The sequence below is a fragment of the Podarcis pityusensis genome, assembly GCF_964106645.2.
Source record: "Podarcis pityusensis genome assembly, chromosome: 17".
NCBI classification, from domain to species: Eukaryota; Metazoa; Chordata; class Lepidosauria; order Squamata; family Lacertidae; genus Podarcis; species Podarcis pityusensis.
This window is the reverse complement of record NC_138042.1, coordinates 32,978,613-32,999,076: the sequence shown is the minus strand read 5'-3', so window position 1 is coordinate 32,999,076 and position 20,464 is coordinate 32,978,613. Positions and strand designations below refer to the sequence as shown.

The window sequence follows — 20,464 nt, the reverse complement described above, 5'->3', positions numbered from 1 at the left end:
GACGTCAAAAGGTAACTATGCAACAGGGCAGGCAAACCTATCTCCAATACGTAATGTGGCTGTGGTAGTAATGACTCTAAAATCATGGTCTATGATTTCATTGACAAATGAGCTAAGGGGGTGGATTATGCTGTATCCCTCACTGCTCCGTGTGCATCCCTCCCAAAGCTGTGCGCTTGGTGGAAGAGGACAAGCATCCCAGGTAGAAGGAGTGTACCATTCTTCGGTCAAGGGTATACGATAGCTGTGCTCCCCTGCTGAAACCTCTAAACTTTTTGCTAAGCATCTTCCAAGAACACCATTTAATGCATAGTTCAGACAACACAAAATTCAGCACCTTACTTGGATGTGTCTGGAGTCTTGGAAGCTTGACTACCCTACATTCTCCAACAATTGGACCCTTGAGCTTGTTTGGAGGTCCTAGCAGTGGGGCGCAGCTATCGTATAGCCTTGACCAAAAAATGGTGCAGTTCTTCTATCTGGGATGGTCATCCTCTTCTACTGAGCGTGCAGCTTCGGGAGGGACACACAGGGAGTGGTGAGGGGGGTAGGGGACAACAGACTAGCCAGCCAGATCAGCCAAATCAACCCTGGCGATCAATGGGGTGACAGATGAGGCAGCCAGATCGCCCTCACATCCTCTTCGCCTGTCACTTCTCGCTTTGAAGCGACCATCGCAGCTGAAGGAAGGTAACTATCAAGTACTCATGAATATTCAGAGGTGATGACAGGCTCGGATACAAGTAAACCCTAAACGCTACATCACAATGATGATAGTAATATAGTTCTATACACTACCACTGAAGGACATTTAGGTGAGTATCCCTAGCTTGGCTAGGGAGAAAATCTCTGTTGTGTTCCGTCTGCAACTCTTTGTGCTAAGACTCTTTCAGGTCGGGGTGACTGAGTCGTCAGAAGAAGCTCTATTCTGTGTCACCACAATGAGGCCCACCTGCAAGTAGGAGAAGACTTCTTCTTTTGTTCCAGCTCCTCTTTTCTTCAGGCTTTGCAGAGTTCAGTGTATCTGAAGTGAGAGTCGCCTGCATTTGGACTGTGCTGCTTTAGGTAAGTTCACATTCCACTACTCATCCCCCCCCCCCCCAGAATAATGTTTTTTTTATTGGTCTCTCCTTTTTCTCATTTTCTTTTCTACTGGTCTCTCCGCAGGTCTCTCCAAAGAGCTCTTCTTAACATCTTCAGGTTTTCTTTTTCCTGAGAGAACATTAGCAGAATGTTCTCTCAGGTTTTGCTTTTCCCCTTGTTGCATTGCTCAAAAAAAAAGCAAAAGACACTGGTGGTCGGCGCTCCTGGTTTCCAGGACGGGGTTCAAATCCCTGCGGTGTCCATGCTTACTTCCAATGCAACTGCTAACACTCTCTATCTTTCTCTATCTCTCTATCCCCCCCCCCTCTCTCTGTCTCTCTATCCCTCTCTATCCCTCTCTATCTATCCCTCTCTATCTCTCTATCTCACACTGCCCAAATAACAATTGGCTCTTTTTTCTTAAGCCAAAGTATTAGCATGGAAGGGTGGTGACTTCAGTGACTGAGCTTGATTCTTAACTCCACCATTGCACCTAAGGACCATTTCAAGCACCACCTTCAAGGCTTCCAGGTCAGGGTTCAAGTCCCTGCGGTGTCCTTGCTAACTTCTAATGCAACCATCTATTTGCTCCTATATCCCTCACTTCCCAAAGTATTAGCATGGGAGTGTTTTTGGGTGGGGATTTCAGTGAATAAGCTTGGTTCTGTAAAGTATACAGTCAAAGCAACATAATTAACAGAAAACTAAAATATTATCTTAAAGATTTCAAAATAAAACATTACAAAGGAGGTCAACTACAGAATACATATTTAACCCAAACAAAGTTAACAACAACAAAAGCCCCAAACATTTCAAAAAAGAAAAAAACATTGCTAAGTGAAGTCAAATATAAAATGCACATTTAAAACAGCATAATTAGCAAGAGAATAAAATATTATCATAAGCATGACACGGCTGTTTGGCAGGCACAAAAAGATGGGGCAAAAGAATCCAATAGTTAGGGTTTGTTGTCAGGCATAGCGATGTCCCTCTGGTCTCCCCAGGAACCACTTGGGTAGAGGTGGGTGAGTGTGGGTCCCGCCCCCTAGGCCAGGTGGAAAGGGCCTTGCAGGGAGCGGCCTTCACGGCTCACAGCCGGGCGATGTCCCTCTGCCCTCCCTTCAGTGCTAGCTTCAGGGCTCTGCATTCAGACCAGCAAGACTGGGCATTTGCTAAAGATCCCAAAATCCCATGCTCCTACTTCAGCTTTGTACAAAGCATCCAATACAACAGATGCAGCCAAGAGAATTCTCAGCTTGCACGTTCCACCAGACCAGGGGCATAGGCACTGAGGGTACCATGCCCGAGAGCCCCCCGAATCCTAAGACCACGTGCCCCACTCTTCCAACAGGAAAAAAACAACCCCAAAGAAACTGCTCCATCATCCCAACTCTACTTCCTTCATAATTAATAGTTGGGCAAGACTTCATTCTTTAGAAGCAAATGGCAATGAAACTTACAAGATTTTCATTTGCATAAACATGGTTAGAATTGGGCTGCAGCACACTCAAACTCATTTAAAATAATTGTATGAATAGACTAAATATTTACAAAATATATATGACACTCTGACACTAGATTCAGAACCGACAAAAAACACTAGTGCAAAGTTCTTCATTCAGAGCATATTAATTTTTTTTATCGATAAGGTGTTGATGTGTCTACAATGGACAAATTCATGAAAAATGCGCCTATTAACGGCTGTTAAAATGCAACCTCCATTATCAGAGACCCTAGAACTCCGATTGCTTGAAGTTGGGGATAAGCAATAGGGCAGGCGTGTCCAAAGTCTGTTTCGGGGGCCTAATCCTGCCCGCAGGTCGGTTTAATCCGGCCCCTGTGGAAGTTTATTTCCTGGGTAAAATGGCCCTCTTTGGAAAAAAGTTTGGACACCACTGCAATAGAGGATTGCTCTCCTCATCTTGCTCTGCTGTGAACTTCTAATTTCCAGGGTAATATAGTTGACAACTGTTGAAGGCAAAGAGCTAGACAGGATGGACCTTTCACCTGATCCAGCATAGGCTGCTTTTATGTGGTCAACTACAAATCAGTACATGCCAGTAGGGGGCTCCAAGGTTACAGGAAACAGTTGCTGCCCTCCCGCCAGAGTGCCAAAGGGCCCTTTCACAACACGGAGTAGGAGGACTCCAAATACTGAAGACTTCGGAGGGACACAGGGGGCACCATATGCTTAAGAGCCATTATGTGTAGCCTAGCAACATTCCTCTGTGAAACAACAGCCTCTGCACCCCGCCATCACACCAGAATCCTGATTTAACTTTCGAAAATGTTATAAACCCATGCTGCTGATGTTTATCATTTTTACTGTGCTTAACAAGTGTTGAAAGAGCTTTGCATTCTCTGTCTCAAGGACAGGTTACAAGTCGTATGTCACTCAGTTCTGCTGTTGCTGCTCTTCTTCTTTATAAACAAAACGCGGCTTCCAAAGGAGGGCATTTGAGTGGAGAAGTGGCTTGGGGCTGTGCTTTACACTTCCGCTATCCCACAGACTCTCTGCTTCAAATTGAAGAACCCCCATTTAGACTCATTTTGAACCTTCTGGGGAACCAACCCTCAAGGAGAGAAATTTGGAGTTGAGAGGCTGCAGGCAGGGTGAGTGTGGGTCCCGCCCCCTAGGCCAACACCAACACCCCTCCCACTGCTTCTCTGATCAAAACCACCCCACCTGAATCTGTTTTTCTTTTGGGAAGAATGGAACAGGGGAACAGTTACCAGTATTTGCATGTAATGTCTCATAAAGGCATATCTCAGCAGTAACATCTTAATAACCCTCAACGTGGGTCTATTATACCTGCAGGTAGTCATGGAACAGGAACCCTCCTTCCTTGGATTCCAAAGCAGACTCACCTGATTTGACCTGAAGGAGCGTCTCCACCCCCATCGTTCAGCCCAAACACTGAGGTCCAGCGCCGAGGGCCTTCTGGTGGTTGCCTCCCTGCAAGAAGTGAAGCTACAAGGAACATGGCAGGGCCTTCTCGGTAGTGGCGCCTGCCCTGTGGAACGCCCTTCCACCAGATGTCAAAGAGAAAAACAACTACTTTTAGAAGACATCTGAAGGCAGCCCTGTTTAGGGAGGCTTTTAATGTTCAACAGACTATTGTATCTTAATATTTTGTTGGAAGCAGCCCAGAGTGGCTGGGGAGACCCAGCCAGATGGGTGGGGTATAAATAAATTATTATTATTATTATTATTATTATTATTATTATTATTATTTCTCATATTGCAAGTGAAGTAATGGAAACTGGAAGGAGGAAGGAGGAGTTTGGGCTCCTGAGGCTAAATTTTGATTTGCAAACCATGGTTTGTAGCAAGCTAACACCTAGTCTGCACATGCAGGTGCAAAATGAGTTTCTTTAGCTCTCTCTTGGCAGTAGGAGTGGAGGAAGTGAATATAGTTTGTTACTCATAAAATAGAGGGTGTCTGGCTCTATTTCAACTGCACTGTTCTCAGAACATTTGGGGAGCCAGTGCCTGTTTATTTAAGTTTCTAAATTAAGTATCATAGCACTATATATATACAGTGGTAACTCGGGTTAAGTACTTACTTCGTTCTGGAGGTCTGTTCTTAACCTGAAACTGTTCTTAACCTGAGGTACCACTTTAGCTAATGGGGCCTCCCGCTGCCGCCGCACCGCCAGAGCACAATTTCTGTTCTCATCCTGAAGCAAAGTTCTTAATCTGAAGCACTATTTCTGGGTTAGCAGAGTCTGTAACCTGAAGCGTATGTAACCTGAAGCGTATGTAACCCGAGGTACCACTGTATGTGTGTGTGTGTGTGTATATACACACACACACACACACACACACACACACACGGCTGGCAACTATTGCAGATACGCTGCCTCCCTACTTATTTCAAACCACCTCATCTTTTCATTTAACAAATATTTTAAAAGCTCTCTCCTTCCACCCGTTGTGTTAAGGCGTACAGCAGACATGGGGACCCTTAGGCCACCCGTTGCTGCTGAACTACAAATCCTATCACCCTTGTTCAGTGGCCATGCTTGCTGTGGCTGATGTGAGCTGCAGTTCAGTAACATTTGGAGGGCAAAAGGGTCCCCACCCTTGGTGCACAGCACTCACTGCAGGTATTGGATAAACAATATTGCAACATTGAGAGCAACTAAATTATCCACCCTTCCCTTTTTGTGCAGTGATTATTAAAGGGAGTGTCGCAACTGTTTTCTTCGAGATTGCTGCCAATTAATAGTAGTATAGCATTGTGAAGCTATGAGGTAATGCTGTATTTAAATAGGGAAGAAACCAGTACAAAAGGATTTGACATTCCACACGGCATTTGCAATTCTGAATGAAAAGTATGCTAGTTTGATTTATATCAGGGGTATCTGTCGTCTTCAGTTTGTTTGAGGTGAGAGTTTGAGAGGCAATTCTTTTCTCCACAAAGGTTTCTGGCACAACCTCACATTTTATCCTAGAAGAGGCACTTCTGACAGATCAGAAGAAACTAGGGATGCTTCCCAAATTCTCAGCTGAATTTCCCCTTGTATTCTAGAGCTTCAGATTACCTGGTCACATTCTCAAAGTGAAACCAAGGCTCCATTGTTCTATTTTTCATTTCTAAATTTTTTTCAGTACAAACTCTATTTGCAACAGTTCCTTCCTGTCTTTCCCCCTTTTCTGCATTACATGTTTGACTATACGCAAAAAAGGGAAACATTATTGTATGTGGTGTGATATTAAGATTATTTCTGTGTGACATTTAATCAACATGCAACGGTGCACATTCAAATCAGTAAATGTGTTTAGACATAATTTTTGTTGTAATTACTTTGTAAAATGAAAAATTGTAAAAATAAAATATTTTTCTAAAAGCAAATCAGTAAATAGCAATAATAATATAATAATAATAACAATAATAATACCAGGAAGAGGCTGTAAGTAGTTCCCTGCCCATTCCTGCTCTGAAATTGAAACATCCTGATTTGCACACTGCAATGCCAGAGGTTCCATACACTCCTTGTGAGCACAGAAACTCCAGTGCACATATATGGAGTCCTTGCAAGAGCAGGTATCCCTACTTTCTCAGGAGAGAAGGGAAGCTCTGTCAAAAAGTCTGCACATGGAACCACCATCTCCATTGAATGCAATTATTGCAGTGATTGCCCAATGCAAAAGAAGTTCTGTGTGAACATCGGAGACTCAAGAAGCTTTAGATTATAGGAGGTGGATACAGGGTACTGTATCTAGTAACTATTTTTAAATAAGGGGTTTTCCTTATGGCTATGTTGAATGTTTTATGTAGAGATGAGACTTGGGTGGCTGAGAACGACCAAACAATCTGATGGTGAGATCTAGCAAACATTGGTTTAATGTTCTGTTTCTTGCTGAAGGCCACCTAGTGGCTTGAGTGAAGAGCTGAAGTTGAATCTCCTGCCTCCTAGCTAGCCCAGAGCCAGTCCATGCAGTGTATAACTCCACAACAAACCAGGTTTTTGTTTTTGTTTGTTTTACATGTGACGTAAATGGATTTTTTCCATCATGCTGTACGGTGCTCCCAGTCCTAAAGGTTTTGCAATCCCAGTTTTCTCAAACCGTTCAAAGGCCAACTCCCTACACTTGTAGGCATATGTCACACATCTAAAGGAGCACAGGAGTGTTGCTATGTACATGTTTGCAACTCAACTTACCAAGGAAGAAAGGAAAAGGAAACTTTGAATCACTGCAGACTACTAATGGCTTTTGAAACTTCCTCTTCCATTTCAAAAGCAGCTGTCCATTGAGCTTGGGAAAAGACTGTTTGAGAAAGCCTCAACAGACGGATAGAGTTAATGGTGCAATTTGCTGGTCTCCAGCAAATTAAGAGAGCAAATGCGATTCATGGAGCAGATGTATGAAAAGTGGGAGATAAAATCAGTAAGGTTGATCCTAGGATGAAGGGAGGTATAGAAATTCAATCAACAGCAACAACAACAACAACATACATCTGACCCCAATCCCTGGCTGAAATCATATCCCTGGGGCAGGCAGGTCAGTGGCATAGAAAGAGCCAAGTAGTCTCACTCAACAACAAGCTGCCAGACTAAAGGCATAAAGCTGATTCTTATAAAATGGTAGTTATACAGGATGGGCTCATTACGATCACTGGTTTCCAGTACTAGGAGAATTCTGGGATGCAATGGTAGTGTCCCAATTCTCATTTATAAACAGCAGCCACCAAGGCATGCATCCGTGCCTGAGAGAGAACATCAATTCACTTTGCATTTAAAGGCAAACTTACCTAACCTGCACTATCCAAAACAATGCACAACCCGAAACACAGCCATCCTTTAATAGCCACACTTCTCTAAATGTTGCAACACAGTTCTCTGGCCAAGTAACAAATACAAAAATGCATATGCTGGGATAAGATTTGCATGTAAATGCATACATTACAGAAAATAATGTTAAAGCACATTATGCTAGGGGAAATTGCTTTGCAGAATTTCGGATGTTAGGCAAAATTGCGCACAAAAATATCTTGGTGAGAAAAATTCACACTAAGATGCTGATGAATTTTCATGAGGACTTAAAACCCTACGAAACACCACAAACTGCTGTGCAAATGTGGAGAACTGGGCTTAGGACTGGAAAAATGAGTAACTGGAAAAGCCAAAATTGACAGATTGACCCATCCCTAACCACCCAGATTCTGTAGGTTTGATACAATCACTTAAAAGTGGGGAGAAAGTAGAATTGAAAGTTATGGGTGGTAGTCAACTAAGTTTTACTCAGAGCAGACCTGCTTAAGTTAAAGGACATACCGTAGTCATGTGAATTAATTAATTTCCCCACCCCAAATTCCCTTCCTCTCAAGGAATCTTGCTCAGATCATGTTTAACCCTTTGAAAAGAAGGCCAAGAAGCACTGACACCCCCCATGGGCGCTCAGAGCAGGAGGGAAGGGGCTTGGTGTGGGATGCTCCTGCCTACCCCAATGAGATACACAAGTCGGTGGCCCTGCTGAGGGTTTTCTCATGCCATTCTGCTCCTTGCAACACTGGAGCCTCAATCCCACCTGTTTTCAGATGCATGAGGCTCCAGCAAAGCCCTCTCCACCCTACTTACATCTGGGCCTCCATCAGGAGCATGAGGCATGTGTGCGTCTTACTGCAAATGAATCAATGAGCAGTGTAAGTGGGGTGCAGGCAGCCAAGCTGCGTGTGAGAGAGATGCCTCTGTTTTCCTTCTGCTGTCAACAAAGGCTTAAGGCCACTTGGTTCCATCAACTCATCCCCTTTAAAAGCATAATTCAGAATGGCAGTCTGCACAACTACTAAGGAAAGCGACAACACAATAAAATTCAAAACAGTAACAGTTAATGGCACATTTCTTCGAAACCCAATTAAAACATTTTAATTAATTAAACAAAATGGATTAGGTTGATCAAGTGATACCAGCTTTAAAATTACAATTTTATACACATTATATCTCCTAATGCTGTAAAAAAATGCATACTTTTTTCCACTTGTTATAAGTTATGTTTGCTACAGTGGTACCTTGGGTTACATACGCTTCAGGTTACATATGCTTCAGGTTACAGACTCCGCTAACCCAGAAATATTACCTCAGGTTAAGAACTTTGCTTCAGGATAAGAACAGAAATTGGGCGGTGGCAGCGCAGCGGCAGCAGGAGGCTCCATTAGCTAAAGTGGTGCTTCAGGTTAAGAACAGTTTCAGGTTAAAAACAGACCTCCGGAACGAATGAAGTACTTAACTCGAGGTACCACTGTATTTTGTTGTGTAAATTATGCTGGAAATCAATAAAAAAATCATTTAAAAAAACTTTTGTATTCAAATAATATATTGTCTACTTTTTATGCCCTTCAAGAACAAATGTGCTTAGGTGTGTGTCTGAGCATGTGTGCTCATGCACATGTGTATGCAAACAGGTGGGGAGGGGTGCCGAGCTAAGTCTTTGACCCAGGTGAGGAAAAGCATGGTTTCACCCCTGAAAGCGTTTACACAACATTTTCAACTTAATTATGACTTGGTTGTTTCTAGTAAACACATAACACACTTATATGGATATTGCCCCAATTTAGAAGAGGTTGAGCCTATGCCCTCCACAGAAAACCGACTCTGGATCCTGTTCATTCTCTACTTATTTCTTTTTTTTTTGAAAAGTGAACACAAACAGGACCGGATCTTGGTCCATTGTAACCAGCATAAGGAGTGTTAAGCATGCAAAAAGCACATTCTCCCCCATAGATCTTGGTGACATCAGTGAAATACTGCAGATCACATCCATTCCATACATTTAAACCACATTTATAGCACTTTAACCGTCATACCCTCAACCGAAGAATCCTCTTCCCAGCACCATTAACACCCTATAGCTCCGAGGATCTTTTTGTTGGGAGGGGGAGTGAAAGACATGTACGTTAAATGCATGGTATGGAGGTGACCTCAGTGTCCTTGGATGAGTCAGCCATAAAATACAAATCTGAACAGGCAGATCAAAACATAAACATTGGTATATGTAGTGAAAATACTAAATAAGAGCAGAAGAAGTCAACATATTTCTGTTGCAATCCTATATAAATATTTATGGGAGTTCACATCAGAAGTAGTAAAAGTCTCGCTGGGGCTAATTTCCAGGCTGCTGCCCAAGTCACAATCAGGACAATTTAAAAAATAACAGCGCAGTTATGAATTAAAATGCGCAACAACATTTTAATCATCTTCAGTTAAATTAAATACAACAGATGTTATCTTTGTTGTTGTTTAGTCGTTTAGTCGTGTCCGCCTCTTCGTGACCCCATGGACCAGAGCACGCCAGGCACTCCTGTCTTCCACTCCCGCAGTTTGGTCAAACTCATGCTGGTTGCTTCGAGAACACTGTCCAACCATCTCGTCCTCTGTCATCCCCTTCTCCTTGTGCCCTCCATCTTTCCCATCATCAGGGTCTTTTCCAGGGAGTCTTCTCTTCTCATGAGGTGGTCAAAGTATTGGAGCCTCAGATTCAGGATCTGTCCTTCCAGTGAGCACTCAGGGCTGATTTCCTTCAGAATGGAGAGGTTTGATCTTCTTGCAGTCCATGGGACTCTCAAGAGTCTCCTCCAGCACCATAATTCAAAAGCATCAATTCTCCGGCGATCAGCCTTCTTTATGGTCCAGCTCTGACTTCCATACATCACTACTGGGAAAACCATAGCTTTAACTATACGGACCTTTGTTGGCAAGGTGATGTCTCTGCTTTTTAAGATGCTGTCTAGGTTTGTCTAGGTTTGTTATCTTTAGGTTGAACAAATGTACCATCCTGGAATTACATCCCCACTGAGTTAACTGATGTGTCTCTGTTCCATCTTAACACTCAGACAGCTGTTGCAAAGGTTTTAAAATTGCTCTGCCATCCTTTTGAGACAGCAAGTTCTATACACAATTTTCCCCCAATGAAAAAATAACAATTGACCCATTCGTATTGTAAAATTATTTCCAAAGGCTTTCATTAGTGTTCTGAGATATCTGCATGTTTAAAATGGCAACAGTTAATTTTATTAATTTAAAAGTTGGTTTTAAACAGGGGTTTATCACCTGCCACATTTACAAAAGTTAATAATTTGGATTTATAACTTGTGATAGTAATGACGTCTTCTTTTGTTTATAGGTAAATCGGTAGTTATGGTGCAGACTAGCAGTACACAAACAGAGCAGGAGCAGGTTCCCATATCGTTAGGAAAAGAACCAAATAAAGCAAATCTGGCTGTTCTCCTGGCAAACAGAATAAAACCATAAAGTCTCAACATTGACAGAAGCTGAGATTGTTTTAAACTGTCCACAAAGCTATAAATTATTCAGACTGTGATAAGAGTTACGAGTTTGTTCCCAACTTCTTGGTACTGCTAACATTTGAGACCTACAGACTTCAATCATCTCTCAGTGAACCAAAGGTGTTTTCCAGTTTACCCTTGAAGTCACAAACTTCCTGCAGAGATAACAAACATACTGACCTTCCTGCATTCTCTAACCTTTAAATTTTTAAAAAATGGATTCAAATACTGATCAAAGTCACATGAGACCAACAAAAGGAAACATGCTGTATTTTAATTGAGACAAATTCTGCAGATACCTAAGGCTGGAACTGGACACATCGAAAAAGTGTTTCAGGAAAATGCATTGTAAACTTTATTACGGGAAATCACGTTTGCGAAAGACAAGACTCCACAGCACCATCTGGTGTCAGAGTGTTATAACGCATATAAAACACTTTTTCTTTACTAATGTAGCTGAGTCCCAAGACAACTCCAGTGACGTATCCAAGACCTGACCTCAAACAATGTTCTACTGTCCTGACCCATTGCTACTGAGGTCTCTTTCTCTTCTTAGGCCTTCATAATAGTCCCAAAGTATACTAACTATACTTGAAAAACAGAAGTGACAAAAGTAGGCTTTGGCTGTGGCACAATCAAACCTATAAAAAACAAACTCCCTTTGAAAATCATGCTGAACTTCTGAGGGTTTGAGATTTACTGAATGTATGGCTTTAAAGGAGAATGTACTAAAAATGGTGTATAGATGGCATTTAACGCCAACAAAATTGGCTAAAATGTATAGAAAGAGAGCTAGAAGGTGTTGGAAATGTAAAGAAGTAGATGGCAATTATTTTCATATGTGGTCGACCTGCGATAAGGTTAAAAATTTTTGGGAATTAATTTATAATGAACTTAAAAAGATATTTAGGTATACCTTTCCCAAAAGACCGGAAACTTTTTTACTAGGTTTAATGGGAAGGGAGATTAAAACAAAAGATCATAATTTGTTTATGTATGCTACTGCCGCCGCGAGAATCCTTCTGGCCCAAAAATGGAAGACACAAGATATACCAACCATCCAGGAGTGGCAGGTGAAGATGACAGACTTTGCGGAACTTGCCAAATTGACGGGGAGGATCCGGGATCAAGAAGACCAGAGATACAAGACCAATTGGAGTAAATTTATTGAATATTTAAAGGAGAACTGTAAAAATTTAAAGACACTAGCTGGACTGGAATAACACCTTCAATGTAAAACAGTAGTGATACAAGAATAATGTACGCGATAAGAATGTGATTAATATACCAACTGCAAGGAGGAAGGGAAGTCAAGACTCGGCAGAGTCAAAGGGAACATATGGTAATAGTAAGGATTGTTAGAAAAAGAATATTTAAAGAAAATAATAAAAATTTACTTGGGAAAAAAGAAAGAAAGAAAATCATGCTGAACTTCTCTTTAAGATGCAATTTAAGTGAAATTCCTAGAGTGCAACAGGTGCAAAATGGTTATGTGAGGTCTCACAAAGAACAACAGAATAATCCATATAAATCTTGTTTATTTATTGAAAAGGTCAATATACTCTCTTTTTCCTTAAAGAGACTGAGGTGCCTAACATCAAAAGTTAAACAATAACTTACAACACAGTCCTAGCCACGTCCACACAGAGAAATAATTCCTATTGTAGTCAATGCTGCTTACTCCCAGATAAATGAGGTTAGGATCGCAGCCTTAACCCTTTTCAAAACAACAGTAAAAAAAAATGCAAGAAATACAGTTTCAAAAATGCACAGGAAAAACAGCAAGAAAAAATACGTTAAAAACACGAGCCGTCAAAAATAATTTAACCAAAGCACCTAAAACTTCAAAAAGGAAGGAACCATTCATGTATGAGGTCAATCTAGGTACAGCTGTCAATCCTGATTTATGATTAGGCTCTTCATGGCTTCCTGTGCTCTTCTGTCTCTTGTAATTTATCTACTCCAAGGAAACCCTGGCTAGCTTAGATTTCATCATGAAATAGTCTTCACCGATTGACGTATTCATCCCAGTGTTTTCAATGCAGTGTTTTCAAAGTATTAGGAACCATGCAATATTATGTGAGGAGGAGGAAGGGGAGCATAAAGAAGGCTTCATGCAGTGAGCTGCCACTCAAACTCAGTAATACTCTTCCAGGCTGTGGCAGAAAACTGAGCAAGTGGAAGATGGTCCCAAGCTGTAGTTGAAATGCAGGATTAAATAGAAACAAAAAGTTAGGAGACACCAGAGGATGGCTGATGGCAGCACATCTGCCAGTGAGGCAACTGCTCAGGACACAGTCTGGGTCTTGGGGTCCAGCCCCCTTCTCAGGGTCTCCAGGGGAAAGAGTAAAAACTCAGTGAGAAGGTGGGTGGGTGGGAATAATTATGACTGATGCTATCTCTGAGACTTCAAGGTTAAATTAAATGTGACATTTAAATATGTTATACAGTCACATTTCTGATAGGCTGTGGAGAGCACACCATGCAGCTGGTAAGGAATCAGAAAGATCTGGAACGCCTTATTGTGAGTCGTGCAATGCAGAGCATTTGAATGTGGTTCCACAGGAAATGAAGCCTGCATGCCTGTCTCCTACCACCAAGAGAAACACCATAGCTGCCCTTGTTCAGCCCATCCCTAATTATAGCCTGAATGGAGGGTGCAGCCAGCAAAGCATCCACATCTCCTCATGCTTGGTCCTGAAGCAGATTGCAAAGATGCTATTTCAGCCCAGAAAGCAAAGAGATCCAAGCATTATCTGACAGGAGGAAGAATGGAAAACACAATGGCCCTATAGGTGATTTGAAGCTTCCATGAAGCCATAAGTCACTGACTTCCATGCTTCCACATTGCTCCCTATAGGCCACTGAAGAGTAATGCTGCTACCTGCCTCCACGGTTACCTTCCCTCACACAAACCTATGTCCACCACTCTAGTTAGGGTCGGCCCAAGACATTTTGACACCTGAGGCAAACCACAAAATGGTGCCCCCTTCCCCACCAGAGAAGAAGCGGTGAGTGGAGATGTATGTCAGGAACAAGGGGAGAATAAAGATCTACACTGGGATGTGCTGCCCCTGTGGATCCTACCACCCGAGGTAGTTGCCTAATCTTGCCACATAGGTGGGCTGGCCCTGACTCTAGTAGCTGTTCTAGTGAAATATAATATGCTCCAAGACTCTCACCTAGTGCTCCAGACCAGGGGAGGATAATTTTATTCAGTTTGAGGGCCACATTTCCACAGTGGACTTCAAGTTGCCAGCTGTTTCTATTCCAGTTCATTCCCCACTTGGAAGGAGGCTGAGAAGTAAGCCACATTTACCTCTACTGCCACATGGTAGACACTGTTATGTACTCTCACTTATGTTTGGTCTTGTTCCTCACAAGATTTGCTCCAACTGTGCTCCAGTCATCATCTGCTTCACCACCCAGAAAACCAAGGTCAGTTAGAAGCAATTGTGCCAATGGGCCTGTCCACAGTGAGGCAAGGATCTTGACCAGAGCTGGTTAGCCGCCCCCTCGCAAATATTCAGAAATCCCTCAGGCTATCTTAATGGATTCTGCCAGTCTTGCAGGAGGAGTCAGTAGCAGCCAATCCCAACCAGGGAAGACAACTGTACCAATCTTGTGAGGTACAGTTTCCCATGTGCTTTGTTTGTTCAGTTTTTTAAAAATTCACCCATTAGACACAGAGTGCAAATCAGAAAGTGAGAACATAGAATCATAGAATCATAGAATCATAGAGTTGGAAGAGACCACAAGGGCCATCGAGTCCAACCCCCTGCCAAGCAGGAAACACCATCAGAGCACTCCTGACATATGGTTGTCAAGCCTCTGCTTAAAGACCTCCAAAGAAGGAGACTCCGCCACACTCCTTGGCAGCAAATTCCACTGTCGAACAGCTCTTACTGTCAGGAAGTTCTTCCTAATGTTTAGGTGGAATCTTCTTTCTTGTAGTTTGGATCCATTGCTGCGTGTCCGCTTCTCTGGAGCAGCAGAAAACAACCTTTCTCCCTCCTCTATATGACATCCTTTTATATATTTGAACATGGCTATCATACCACCCCTTAACCTCCTCTTCTCCAGGCTAAACATGCCCAGCTCCCTTAGCCGTTCCTCATAAGGCATCGTGTCCAGGCCTTTGGCCATTTTGGTTGCCCTCCTCTGGACACGTTCCAGTTTGTCAGTGTCCTTCTTGAACTGTGGTGCCCAGAACTGGACACAGTACTCCAGGTGAGGTCTGACCAGAGCAGAATACAGTGGCACTATTACTTCCCTTGATCTAGCTGCTATACTCCTATTGATGCAGCCCAGAATTGCATTGGCTTTTTTAGCTGCCGCGTCACACTGTTGGCTCATGTCAAGTTTGTGGTCAACCAAGACTCCTAGATCCTTTTCACATGTACTGCTCTCAAGCCAGGTGTCACCCATCTTGTATTTGTGCCTCTCATTTTTTTTGCCCAAGTGCAGTACTTTACATTTCTCCCTGTTAAAGTTCATCTTGTTTGTTTTGGCCCAGTTCTCTAATCTGTCAAGGTCGTTTTGAAGTGTGATCCTGTCCTCTGGGGTGTTAGCCACCCCTCCCAGTTTGGTGTCATCTGCAAATTTGATCAGGATGCCCTTGAGTCCATCATCCAAGTCGTTGATAAAGATGTTGAATAAGACCGGGCCCAGGACAGAACCCTGTGGCACCCCACTAGTCACTCTTCTCCAGGATGAAGAGGAACCATTGATGAGCACCCTTTGGGTTCGGTCAGTCAGCCAGTTACAAATCCACTGAGTGGTAGCATAGTCAAGACCGCATTTTACCAGCTTCTTTACAAGAATATCATGGGGCACATCTCTGGATTAGCGGCTCTCTGCCCAAACTGCTTAAAGTATGCAGTTATAAGATAACCTGGCAGGCCTTACATAAATATTAGCCGGTGCAGTCTGTCCTTAGGCTGCGTCCTCCTGTGTTGAAATCATGTCAGCTGCTATCGATTGCAAAGTTCATGATCAATGACTCTGCTCAGAACCTGTAAACATGGGTTGAGCAATCTAGCATTTAAAATAATTATACCTGTCACCATACCTTGTCATTATGAAATCTTCTCAGGTGCCTGATTCTTCTAGATGCAAGTGCAATGGCTTCTTTGCCCTTTTGGAATGTTCCTTGCCAGTATGCTGTTCAAACACTCGCACACACACGAGTATGAGGAGAACTACTGAATCAGACTGAGGGTCCATCTCATCAAGTATCCTTTTTCTTACAGTGGCCTGCCATTAACCTCTAGGGCACCCACAAACAGACATGAAGAAGAATACTGCCTCTGAATCTGGAGGGCTCGTTTACTGTGGTGGGTAATTTGTTGTTGTTGATTAGTCGTGTCCGACTCTTCGTGACCCCATGGACCAGAGCACGCCAGGTACTCCTGCCTTCCACTGCCTCCCGCAGTTTGGTCAAACTCATGCTGGTAGCTTCAAGAACACTGTCCAACCATCTCATCCTCTGTCGTCCCCTTCTCCTTGTGCCCTCCATCTTTCCCAACATCAGGGTCTTTTCCAAGGAGTCTTCTCTTCTCATGAGGTGGCCAAAGTATTGGAGCCTCAGCTTCAGGATCTGTCCTTCCAGTGAGCACTCAGGGCTGATTTCCTTAAGAATGGATAGGTTTGTTCTTCTTGCAGTCCATGGGACTCTCAAGAGTCTCCTCCAGCACCAAGAAACATATCCTCCATGAATTTTGCAATAATTACGTTGCTTTTAATCCCTATAACCTGTCCAAAGGACTTAAGTTATATATAACCTATATAAACTATGTAAATAAGTAGCATTTGTCTATCCCCACCCCCCTTTAAAGCCAGCTAGGGTTACCGGCCAACAGCACATCTTGCAGCAAGGCGTTTCATAAATTAATTGGGCATGGTGGGCAATATGAGTGTTGGCGTTTGGCATATAGGTTGCAAGGAAATGTAGAAACAAATAGTCTGGTGAGACTGGTGGTTAAAAGAATAAACTGAAGGCTTATTGCTCCTGGCAAGCAAAGCCATTCCGAGTACAAGCTTCTATATGGCCATGATGGGGTTATGAGTTTAGCAAAAGGGAGGAGATAAGGAAGAGGAGAAACACACTGTACATGACAGCAGGTGGTCACATAACAAGGAATCAGCAAGGGAAGAATAGGTTGCCTTTCTGTCTGTCGCCCCCAACTGGTTGCAAGTGTTGTTGCTTTGCTCCCAAGAGAAAGAGAAAAATGTCTTCCTCTGCATTTTCTCAGCAAAAAAAAGCATGTTTCTATAGCCTTTTACCACACCCCTCCTATACTGGAAACTGTGATGCCATTCACATGATGATGACCCTTTTATTCGACCTTACTGTAACACGGTTGGCCGTGCCAGGTTAAGATACCCTCCACTGCACTAGGAGTTACTGTGGCATTCTACGCAGCCCCAACTGCCCAAGTCAAAAGCACAATCTGACACAGGAATGATGGTACGCCACTCCTGCCAGGGGCCTGGCAACCAAATTGCAGCCTTCCAGTAACAATATAATTCAACTGAGAATGCCCCACCCAGTCAGGAAGGGCATAGACGGCATCAATCAAAACACAGCAATGTCAAGATTGGAACACTGAGCTCACTCAACCTATTCACTGGGACTCTGCAAGTGCTTTATGGCCAGGACGTTTCACCGCTTGAGGCAAAACAGAAAATGCTGCCCCCCTCCTGCCCCCACCTTCTATTCTGCAGACCGACCCACCCCCCACCCATGCTGAAGGCAGCAGGGGAGTAAAATGGAACCAATAATAATATAACAGGCCTTTAATAATTGGCAACAAAATTTTATCAAGACATAGCATGTAAAGAAAAGTGGGTCAGCGGAGGAGCATATGCCCGTGCTGCTGAGGGTGGGCATGCTCCTGAGGGGGGCATGGCATGCTCCCAAGGGGGGCGTGGCGTAGAGGGTGCCCTCCCAGGTGTGAGATAGCCACTTGGGTGCCTGGAGCGGCGTGTGTGCCCTGCAGCGGGCGGCAGAGCGAGCCACCCATGTCAGACATTTGGCGTGCTGCCCGCCTGCAACATCTAAGGCTCCCCCAAGCTGTCAAAACAAAGGGGGGAGGGGAAAATGTCACTGGCAAAGGGGTGCAGCTCCCCCCTTACCCCAATGGCTCGGGGTAGGCCTGAGAGTTGTGGGCGGGCGGCTCGCCAAATGCCACCCCCCCTCAGTGAGGGCACCCAGGGCAGTCCGCCCCCACTGTCCCCCCTTCCTACGCCCCTGGATGGGGTTCCCAAGCAATTTCCTATTCGTAGAACCACAGAATAGAATTGTAGAGTTGGAAGGGACCCCAAAGGTCCTCTAGTCCAGCCCCCCACAATGAAAGAATCTCAGCTAAAGCATCCATGGCAGATAGCCATCCAACCTTTGCTTAAAAACCTCCAAGGAAGGAGAGTCCACAGGACCTGCGTAGCTTCAGCAAAACTGTCATTCCCCAGAGGACCATCTTATTCATGATGAGCTCAACATTAAAGCATTTACCTGGGGTGTAGCCACCACCTGATTCAGCACCTAGATGTAACTGTACTCTCCACAGGTATCCAAAAATAGAGGGTTATGGCAAAACCTGCAGACATCTTAAGTTTCATCTTAAGGACAGATAAGTGTGAGAGCTCTGACCTCACTTTATTGACATTCTGAGCAGGCCCACTGAAACTAAACCTGGAAAGTTCCAAAGTGTGAGGTAATAAAATAAAAAAGGGTGTTTGAATGCTCAGTATTGAGTGTCATTTGGTTTCCAGCAAAGAGCCAATGACCGGGAACAAAAAGCACAGAAGCCTGAAGATGAGACCCTTTTAAAGGGTAGCCATTTTTAGCCATACTGTATAGTCATAGTTCCTTGCCCTGACAACTTGTGATGAAAGGTGATTTTGGGGGGGGGGGGGAATCAAACAAACAAACAAGTAAATAAATAAATAGTTTCACAAACCTGGCTCTCCCAAGACTTTTTGCTCCCTGAGGCAAAGGACAAGATGGCGTCCCCACCAACCATTCCTGACAGGATTGTTGGTTTGATCTTACAGTACTTCCACGCTGCGAATGGGATAGCATCTTCCGCTATACCTGAGGGCAGCAGGGTAGTTTAAAGGGGTACATGCCAGGCCATGTGCCACACACAGCTCTGGTCTCCAACAGAGGGGAATAGTTGTGGGCTTACGGCCACTGGCCGCCTCATGCGCCACAACATCTGCCGCCTGAGGTAATTGCCTCAGTCTGCCTAATGGTAGGACCAGCCCTGTGCCCAAATCACTTTTGGTTGTGAGTAGGGGCCACAAATATTGACTATAGTTAAGCCAAAACATGATGGCAAGGTTACTATATTTTTTGTTGTGGGCTGCCCTGTTATCTTTGGAATTAAGGGTGATATGATAAACAAACAAACAAACAAAGTGCTTGTATGGGTAATACGGCCTGCCTTTGGAAACTGTTCAAGGGAACCAGTTCTTCTTCTTCTTTGGCAATCACATTTACCTCAGAATAGAAGCCACTAGGCTGCTCACTAGGAGCACCCATTTTGAATGCATCTCACCAGAGTTTAAATGGTTGTACTGCCTTCTTGTCTGCTCCCAGTCACAATTCAAAGTGTTGCTGCTCACTTTTAAATCCCTGCATGGCTTTTGGACCTGGGTACCTGAGGGATCCACACATTTCAAACTCAATACTGGGCTAGGTTCAAGGTTCATGTATGAATATATGAAGCCCTGACCCCTTTATATATCTCAGCTCAATTACTGAGGTAATCTGGAGGAGCTTCGTTAGTTATACACATACATACCGTCCATTTCGGATCGGAAACCCGGGTGAGTCACGTGACCCACACCACAATTTCTCCCCGGAAAAAAGTGGACAAGAGCACAACACCCAAAATGGCTGCCTTGATCTCATGTGAAAAAATGAGTTGTCATTTTTTCCCCTCAGGACACTTGACAGGTATGTACATATTTCTGGCCTGATCCATCAGCCTCTTATGTGCTAAGAGTATTATTGATATTCAGGCATCTCTTGAAGACCAACAGGCCTATTCATTTGTTTTAACTCAAAAGATGAGCCAGCCCTTTTTAATGATTGTTTTGTTTTTATGGTGTTTTATACTTGTATTTTATTCTGCCTATTGATCACTGCCTTGATATATGAGTGGGCAGCTTATATATACATAGTGTGTGTGCATGACTTTTTTTTTTTAATGCTACTGTTTTATTTATTTACGGCTCTTCTTTTATTACCATTGCTTAATTGCTTAATTGCTTTTTGCTTTGATTTTATAGCTGTAAGCTGCCCTGTTTTTTTGTTTTGCTTTTTACACTGAAGGGCAATGGATAGCTAAAAATCATCCACTGCCCTGTCTTCATTCCTCTATCCTCCCCGCCCCCCGCCCCCCGCAGGAGGAAATGCATCTGATCGGAAGGCTAATTAAGCTGGCGTCATTTGCATAGTCAGTAAGACATTGTGGTATGCTAAGAATGCTTCCCAGAATTCCCAGGCTGTGATACAGTATCTCTTTAGGAAAGGTGGAATTATGTGTAACATCCCACACTGTAACTCTCTGGTACAGGTTTTG

At 43.5% G+C, this 20,464-nt stretch overlaps 1 protein-coding gene across 3 annotated transcripts in view; it reads right to left on the bottom strand.

Annotated features, from left to right (window-relative positions):
- The window catches only part of LOC308466154 (transient receptor potential cation channel subfamily V member 6-like), a 120,284-nt gene extending 100,462 nt beyond the window's left edge, over nucleotides 1-19,822 (bottom strand). The window contains exon 1 of one of the 3 annotated variants that reach the window (XM_080986763.1): nucleotides 19,682-19,822. In XM_080986763.1, coding sequence (XP_080842889.1) covers nucleotides 19,682-19,791 — 110 coding nt within the window. In that variant the 5' untranslated portion in view covers nucleotides 19,792-19,822. Of the gene's footprint in view, nucleotides 1-952; nucleotides 3,856-18,835; nucleotides 19,042-19,681 lie in introns of those variants that run through there. The other 2 variants (XM_080986762.1, XM_080986764.1) reach the window with 2 other exon arrangements.
- Between the last annotated feature and the right edge of the window lie 642 nt (nucleotides 19,823-20,464).